The sequence below is a fragment of the Coregonus clupeaformis genome, chromosome 17 (genome assembly GCF_020615455.1).
Source record: "Coregonus clupeaformis isolate EN_2021a chromosome 17, ASM2061545v1, whole genome shotgun sequence".
NCBI classification, from domain to species: domain Eukaryota; kingdom Metazoa; phylum Chordata; class Actinopteri; order Salmoniformes; family Salmonidae; genus Coregonus; species Coregonus clupeaformis.
The window spans coordinates 13823786-13832832 of record NC_059208.1 but is presented as its reverse complement, the minus strand read 5'-3'; the positions used below and the strand labels follow the sequence as shown (position 1 = coordinate 13832832).

Below are 9047 nucleotides of genomic sequence, written 5' to 3'. Positions count from 1 at the left end.
TTTACAGCAAACTTTAAAACTGCAACATTTTCTCTGCCCTATGGTAACATGTGTAAAATTGCAGGAAATGAACTCTAAAAATGTTTTGTTCACAAGGTGGTGGGGGGGGGGAAGGCTAGGGCCGGCTCTGATGAGGAGTGGGCACTTGGCATCAAATTATTCTCCTCAAGATAACTTACTGTTGATAGGTATGGAAAGGAGAGAGGTTGATTAACTTTTCCTTATGAAATGATTTGTTATGTGATGGCAGCAATAAAGCATTGACAATGTGTTTGTATCTATCTTGAAATACTGTATGTAGATCAGACTGTATCTACTCTCTGAATAATGTCTCTCATCTCGGAACTATTTATTATGTAGCCATTTACCCAAGCGTAGAAAGGCGGTGCACTCTGTCCCACCCGCTCTTTCCTCCCTCCTTTCGCGTGTTTTAGAATGGCTACTCGCAAGGAATCAACTTCGACGCCAACCGCCCCGATGGCTTCCACGTCTCCGGGAGCAACTTTGGATTCTCCTGTGAAGCAAATTCAGATCGAGGGTCTGGTGAGTTAACTAGGAGGTTCATTCTTTCTGTTTTGGAGGCTGTGGGACAGGATAGGCAGGCTCGAAAGTCTGGCTAGTCTAGCTAGCTTTAGCATCATGGCGGACACAAAAGCGCGCTGGATGGAATGTGTCCTAACTGTAAAATGTGGTTGGATAGTATCACTGTCTACATTTGTTGTTGTTGTGACAAAAACCCGATTGCCAGACAATGACCACGGTCTTGTAGCTAACGTTAGGTAGTTAGCCATTTTCTCTAGAAAATGATGGAGAAGTGACGTCACTCCTTCCATATGGCAGAATACCCATCTCAAACCAAATCAAATCAAATTGTATTTGTCACATACACGTGTTTTAGCAGATGTTATAGCGGGTGTAGCGAAAAGCTTGTGCTTCTAGCTCCGACAGTGCAGTAATATCTAACAAGTAATATCTAACAATTTCACAACATATACCCAATACACACAAAACTAGTAAGGAATGGAATTTAAGAATATATACATATATGGACAAGCAATGACAGAGTGGCATGGACTAAGATACAGTAGAATATTATAGAATACAGTATATACATATGAGATGAGTAGTGCAAGATATGTAAACATTATTAAAGTGACTAGTGATTTCAATAGGCAGCAGCAGCAGCCTCTAATGTGCTAGTGATGGCTATTTAACAGTCTGATGGCCTTGAGATAGAAGCTGTTTTTCATTCTCTCGGTCCCAGCTTTGATGCACCTGTACTGACCTCGCCTTCTGGATGATAGCGGGGTGAACAGGCAGTGGCTCGGGTGGTTGATGTCCCTGATGATCTTTTTGGCCTTCCTGTGACATCGGGTGCTGTAGGTGACACAAACTCCTGAGTGGCGCAGTGGTCTAAGGCACTGGATCGCAGTGCTAACTGTGCCACTAGAGATCCTGGTTCGAATCCAGGCTCTGTCGCAGCAGGCCGCGACCGGGAGACTCATGGGCGGCACACAATTGGCCCAGCGTCGTCCAGGGTAGGGGAGGGAATGGCCGGCAGGGATGTAGCTCAGTTGATAGAGCATGGCGTTTGCAACGCCAGGGTTGTGGGTTCGATTCCCACGGAGGGCCAGTATAAAAATATATATATGTATTCACTAACTGTAAGTCGCTCTGGATAAGAGCGTCTGCTAAATGACTAAAATGTAAATGTAAATGTAGGTGTCTTGGAGGGCGGGTAGTTTGCCCCCGGTAATGTGTTCGGCAGACCGCACCACCCTCTGGAGAGTCCTGCGGTTGTGGGCGGTGCAGTTGCATACCAGGCGGTGATACAGCCCGACAGGATGCTCTCAATTGTGCATCTGTAAAAGTTCGTGAGGGTTTTAGGTGCTAAGCCGAATTTCTTCAGCCTCCTGAGGTTGAAGAGGCTCTGTTGCGCATTCTTCACCACACTGTCTGCGTGGGTGGACCATTTCAGTTTGTCAGTGATGTGTACGCCAAGGAACTTGAAGCTTTCCACCTTCTCCACTGCGGTCCCGTCGATGTGGATAGGAGGGTGCACCCTCTGCTGTTTCCTGAAGTCCTCGATCATCTCCTTTGTTTTGTTGACGTTGAGTGAGAGGTTATTTTCCTGGCACCACACTCCCAGAGCCCTCACCTCCTCCCTGTAGGCGGTCTGGTCATTGTATGTAGCTAGTCTGTAACCATGGGAACACATGCATTGTTCAAAGAGAGAACATGTTGCCATGTCTGTCAATTTGATGCACATTCATGTCCAGGCATCACACAGAACACAAGACTGACAGTCAGTGCCAGAAGTGGCCCCTGCTGTGTCCACAGAACAAAACACACGTTACTCAAAAAAAAAAAAAAAAAAAGCTCACAAATAAACTGAAGATACAGAAAGAACAGATTTTTGCATCAAGGCTTTTGATGCTTTTGTTCTGCACTACCTCCGTTTTGCCAACAGATGGCGAAATGGTTTTACTGGTAATGAAAATCTCCTCGATGTGCAGTAGAAAAATAACGAAGCTGTTTACAGCTTCACATTCAAACAGAGGACAGTAGAGGGACTTGACTGTGCGGCTGCTGCTAGAACCTTCTGTTATCATCCTCATTAAATCAACAGCCGGACTAGAGTTCAACAAGAGAATACTGTGGATGGTTGAGTGCTTGGCCCGGCTAGATCCAAGGAGATGTTATGGAGAAATATGGACTCGTTTTGGGGCTGTGATTGGCTGCTCCGCATCTCAAATGGCACCCTATTCCCTATATAGTGCACCACGCCTCTGGTCAAAGCTGGGACTGCTTTGCCCTATTGAACACTGGTCCTATATACAGTGAGGGAAAAAAGTATTTGATCCCCCTGCTGATTTTCTACGTTTGCCCACTGACAAATAATAATAATAATAATAATATGCCATTTAGCAGACGCTTTTATCCAAAGCGACTTACAGTCGTGCGTGCATACTTTTTATTTTGTGTATGGGTGGTCCCGGGGATCGAACCCACTACCTTGGCGTTACAAGCGCCGTGCTCTACCAGCTGAGCTACAGAGGACCACAAAGACATGATCAGTCTATAATGGCCTCGTCCCTTTGATGCGGTGAAGTTGTCCTGTCCCCTTAGCAGAAAAACACCCCCAAAGCATAATGTTTCCACCTCCATGTTTGACAGTGGGGATGGTGTTCTTGGGGTCATAGGCAGCATTCCTCCTCCTCCAAACACGGCGAGTTGAGTTGATGCCAAAGAGCTCGATTTTGGTCTCATCTGACCACAACACTTTCACCCAGTTCTCCTCTGAATCATTCAGATGTTCATTGGCAAACTTCAGACGGCCCTGTATATGTGCTTTCTTGAGCAGGGGGACCTTGCGGGCACTGCAGGATTTCAGTCCTTCACGGCGTAGTGTGTTACCAATTGTTTTCTTGGTGACTATGGTCCCAGCTGCCTTGAGATCATTGACAAGATCCTTCCATGTAGTTCTGGGCTGATTCCTCACCGTTCTCATGATCATTGAAACTCCACGAGGTGAGATCTTGCATGGATCCCCAGGCCGAGGGAGATTGACAGTTATTTTGTGTTTCTTCCATTCGCGAATAAAAACTGTTGTCACCTTCTCACCAAGCTGCTTGGCGATGGTCTTGTAGCCCATTCCAGCCTTGTGTAGGTCTACAATCTTGTCCCTGACATCGTTGGAGAGCTCTTTGGTCTTGACCATGGTGGAAAGTTTGGAATCTGATTGATTGATTGCTTCTTGGACAGGTGTCTTTTTATACAGGTAACAAACTGAGATTAGGAGCACTCCCTTTAAGAGTGTGCTCCTAATCTCAGCCCGTTACCTGTATAAAAGACACCTGGGAGCCAGAAATCTTTCTGATTGAGAGGGGGTCAAATTCTTATTTCCCTCCATTAAAATGCAAATCAATTTCTAACATTTTTGACATGCGTTTTTCTTGATTTCTTTGTTGTTATTCTGTCTCTCACTGTTCAAATAAACCTACCATTAAAATTATAGACTGATCATGTCTTTGTCAGTGGGCAAACGTACAAAATCAGCAGGGGATCAAATACTTTTTTTCCCTCACTGTAGTGCACCACGCCTCTGGTCAAAGGTAGTGCACTACGTAGGGAATAGGGAGCCATTTGGGACTCCGCCTGTGTTTTGTCTTTGAAATACACCACGTCACAAAATGTAAATTTTCTAAGGACACCAAACCCACTTGTGGTTGCTGCCTGCCTGGTGCTAGTTTGATCATTGTGAAGGACAGTTATTCCTAGTGTAGTTAAGTTATTCACCTGCTCTGTGTACTTGGAGCCAGCCAGCTAGTTGCTATTCCATTGCATCATGCTAACTCAAGAGATCAGAGTTAGGATGTCCTGTTCTTATGCAGGCTACATCTGAAGAAGAGCACCGGATTCTCCAACTAGACCAGGGATGCAAACACTTAACTTTTCGGTGATATTTGCCACTTTGATCTCAAAATAGGTAATCTACGTGAATCGTGTAGAGGTGGGCGTCTGACAAAGTACGCAGAGTAGCGTTGAGACGTTTTGGCTCTTTTTACTGACTGATCTATTCGACTCTATTTAGTTAATTTGAGTCCGTAATGGCCAGAGCCCCCTTCTGGTGAACTATGAACTGAAAACTCTAAATAGTCATGATGATTCTACATACTACAGGCCTCTAGTTCACACGTCGTTCACCATAAACGGCTTATTGGAGCGGCCTTTGCGACTGAGACTTTTTAAAAGCTTTAAACAATGTACGTTTGTTGATTTGCTAGGCATACAAATAAGATTCTCTTCATACATTTGAAACGAGGTCTAGTCGTGGTCCAACCAAACTATATTGTGAAGGACTCTTGGTGGAATGCGTTGCTTGACTGCTGTGAGGGAGATAAGGAGAGAATTGGATTTTGGGGGGGTTAAAGAGGCCGATGGCCAATATTCAGCATCAATACATTTAGAAAATGTTTGACATCATTTCCCAGAGACAGCCATGTTATGCATTAATACATCCATTTTAAAACCAAACAATACATTTAACTTTGTTTGTACCAATCTAACTACATAACAACATAATGGTAATAATGTTATTTGAATGGTAAATCTCTTCATAAACTGGGTAAATTTAAGATGGCGTAGGCCTACTCACAATACAGGTGAATGCATATTCAATAGGAGCCGTTGTCGTTGAGTTATTGAGGTTATTTTGGCTGGTCAGTGGAGTCTGTGGTGCTACAGATGAAACAATCTGTTTCCCTTCCAGGTGGGACTGATATTAGCCTGCTGATCAACAACATTTTCATAGAAGCATCACTCCAGCAATGTCACGCCCTTGGCTTTTTCCACATTTTGTTACTTTACAGCCTTATTCTAAAATTGATTAAATCATTTCCCCCCCCCCCATCAATCTACACACACAATACCCCATGATGACAAGCAAAAACAGGTTATTAGAATGTTTTTAGCAAATTTATTACAAATAAAAAAACATAATTTGCATACGTTTTCAGACCCTTTACTCAGTACTTTGTTGAAGCACCTTTGGCAGCGATTACAGCCTCGAGTCTTCTTGGGTATGATGCTACAAGCTTGACACACCTGTATTTGGGGAGTTTCTCCCATTCTTCTCTGCAGATCCTCTCAAGCTCTGTCAGGTTGGATGGGGAGCGTCGCTGCACAGCTATTTTCAGGTCTCTCCAGAGATGTTCGATCTGGTTCAAGTCCGGGCTCTGGCTGGGCCACTCAAGGACATTCAGAGACTTGTCCCGAAGCCACTCCTGCGTTGTCTTGGCTGTGTGCTTAGGGTCGTTGTCCTGTTGGAAGGTGAACCTTCGCCCCAGTCTGAGGACCTGAGCGCTCTGGAGCAGGTTTTCATCAAGGATCTCTCAGTACTTTGCTCCGTTCATCTTTCCCTTGATCCTGACTAGTCTCCCAGTCCTTGCCGCTGAAAAACATCCCCACAGCATGATGCTGCCACCACCATGCTTCACCGTAGGGATGGTGCCAGGTTTCCTCCAGACGTGACGCTTGGCATTCAAGCCAAAGAGTCCAATCTTGGTTTCATCAGAACAGAGAATCTTGTTTCTCATGGTCTGAGAGTCCCTTAGTTGTCATGTGCCTTTTACTGAGGAGTGGCTTCCGTCTGGCCACTCTACCATAAAGGCCTGATTGGTGGAGTGCTGCAGAGATGGTTGTCCTTCTGGAAGGTTCTCCCATCTCCACAGAGGAACTCTGGAGCTCTGTCAGAGTGACCATCGGGTTCTTGATCACCTCCCTGACCAAGGCCCTTCTCCCCCGATTGCTCAGTTTGGCCGGGTGGCCAGCTCTAGGAAGAGTCTTGGTGTTTCAAAACTTCTTCCATTTAAGAATGATGGTGGCCACTGTGTTCTTGGGGACCTTCAATGCTGCAGACATTTTTTTGTTACCCTTCCCCAGATCTGTGCCCTGACACAATCCTGTGTCGGAGCTCTACGGACAATTCCTTCGACCTCATGGCTTGGTTTTTGCTCTGACATGCACTGTCAACTGTGGCACCTTATATAGACAGGTGTGTGCCTTTCCAAATCATGTCCAATGAATTTAATTTACCACAGGTGGACTCCAATCAAGTTGTAGTAACATCTCAAGGATGATCAATGGAAACAGGATGCACCTGAGCTACATTTTGAGTCTCATAGCAAAGGGTCTGAACACTTATGTAAATAAGGTATTTCTGTTTATTTTTATTAAATGTGCAAAAATTTATAAAAAACAGTTTTTGCTTTGTCATTACGGGGTACTGTGTGTAGATTGCTGAGGAAAAAAAGTATTTAATCCATTTTAAATTAAGACTGTAATGTAACAAAGTGGAAAAAGTCAAGGGGTCTGAATACTTTCTGAATGCACTGTATTTGCTGGCAAACAAGGTTAAACAGTTGAATTGTTATGAACACACCCATCAATCTGTCTCCAACTGTTTGAAAAGCACGTTAGCCTGTCCACTTCGTTGAGATGTTGAAATCAAGTGGTCTACCTTATTTCTCAGAATGAGAACGAGTTGCCAATTCCTAATAATAGTTTTATGCTAATTGCACATTTTATAAAACACAGACTAGACAGCTAGTTTTAACAGTCTTCGGCTAACACGCTGCTAGCGGTATCTCAATGCTGTGAATGACAAACTGAGCATTAATTTCCCAGAATCAATGTTCATTGATACTTTCGTTTTAGTAGTGTCTGATCTGAGCAGTTGAGACATAAAACGTGTATCGTTAGAAATGTTGACTTCTCTATTACAATAAAATAATGTCTCTATGTGTTTTGGTGTCCATGTCACATATTTTGTGTTGGACCAAACCTCAAATGCAAATAGAAAGTTGAAACCGCTCGTCAGAGACGAAGATGTGATCTGTCAACTTCGTTGGTGTGAGAGGCAGGGGGGAGGGGCTTGGTGTGTGCGTAAACCATAGAGGAAGAGGCGAAGCAAGAGGCTTTACTCTCGCTAAAATCCGTCCAAAATACGGCCAATGTGTTTCAATGGGCTTATTTTGGTCCTAAGCTTGTCGCCTGCCTTTGGGGCAACGACTCCCATTGTCAGGGCTGAGGCGTGCATCTCCTCATTGTATACAGATCTCTGGTGTAAATGGGAAGGTGCATCTCTTCATTATATCCAGATCTCTGGTGTAAATGGGAAGGTGCATCTCTTCATTATATACAGATCTCTGGTGTAAATGGGAAGGTGCACAGAAGGAGCGAAGGAGACGAGACCAAAAATACAACATGAGAACATGCGGACATAAACAAATTATGCCCTAATCTATGGATGTCACATGATTTGGCAGGGGCGCACCCACTGGGGAGCCAGGCCCAGCCAATCAGACTGAGTTTTTCCCCACAAAAGGACTTTATTGATGACAGAAATACTCCGTTTCATCAGCTGTCCGGGTGGTTGGTCTCAGACGATCCCGCAGGTGAAGAAGCCGGATGTGGAGGTCCTGGGCTGGCGTGGTTACACGTGGTCTGCGGTGGTGAGGCCGGTTGGACGTACTGACAAATTCTCTAAAGCGGCGTTGGAGGCAGTGCCCAGCACGGAGGCTGTGTGGCCCAGCCCTGCACGGAGGCTGTGTGGCCCAGCCCTGCACGGAGGCTGTGTGGCCCAGCCCTACATGGAGGCTGTGTGGCCCAGCCCTACATGGAGGCTGTGTGGCCCAGCCCTACACGGAGGCTGTGTGGCCCAGCCCTACACGGAGGCTGTGTGGCCCAGCCCTACACGGAGGCTGTGTGGCCCAGCCCTACACGGAGGCTGTGTGGCCCAGCCCTACACGGAGGCTGTGTGGCCCAGCCCTACACGGAGGCTGTGTGGCCCAGCCCTACACGGAGGCTGTGTGGCCCAGCCCTACACGGAGGCTGTGTGGCCCAGCCCTACACGGAGGCTGTGTGGCCCAGCCCTGCACGGAGGCTGTGTGGCCCAGCCCTGCACGGAGGCTGTGTGGCCCAGCCCTGCACGGAGGCTGTGTGGCCCAGCCCTGCACGGAGGCTGTGTGGCCCAGCCCTGCACGGAGGCTGTGTGGCCCAGCCCTGCACGGAGGCTGTGTGGCCCAGCCCTGCACGGAGGCTGTGTGGCCCAGCCCTGCACGGAGGCTGTGTGGCCCAGCCCTGCACGGAGGCTGTGTGGCCCAGCCCTGCACGGAGGCTGTGTGGCCCAGCCCTGCACGGAGGCTGTGTGGCCCAGCCCTGCACGGAGGCTGTGTGGCCCAGCCCTGCACGGAGGCTGTGTGGCCCAGCCCTGCACGGGAGGCTGTGTGGCCCAGCCCTGCACGGAGGCTGTGTGGCCCAGCCCTGCACGGAGGCTGTGTGGCCCAGCCCTGCACGGAGGCTGTGTGGCCCAGCCCTGCACGGAGGCTGTGTGGCCCAGCCCTGCACGGAGGCTGTGTGGCCCAGCCCTGCACGGAGGCTGTGTGGCCCAGCCCTGCACGGAGGCTGTGTGGCCCAGCCCTGCACGGAGGCTGTGTGGCCCAGCCCTGCACGGAGGCTGTGTGGCCCAGCCCTGCACGGAGGCT

At 47.6% G+C, this 9047-nt stretch overlaps 1 protein-coding gene across 2 annotated transcripts in view; it reads left to right on the top strand.

Annotated features, from left to right (window-relative positions):
* Positions 1-399: 399 nt before the first annotated feature.
* The window catches only part of LOC121542567 (eukaryotic translation initiation factor 3 subunit H), an 86162-nt gene continuing 77514 nt past the window's right edge, over positions 400-9047 (top strand). The window contains exon 1 of one of the 2 annotated variants that reach the window (XM_045226087.1): positions 400-543. In XM_045226087.1, the coding sequence (XP_045082022.1) occupies positions 436-543 (108 nt within the window). In that variant the 5' untranslated portion in view covers positions 400-435. The remainder of the gene's footprint in view (positions 544-9047) is intronic. The other variant, XM_045226086.1, reaches the window with a different exon arrangement.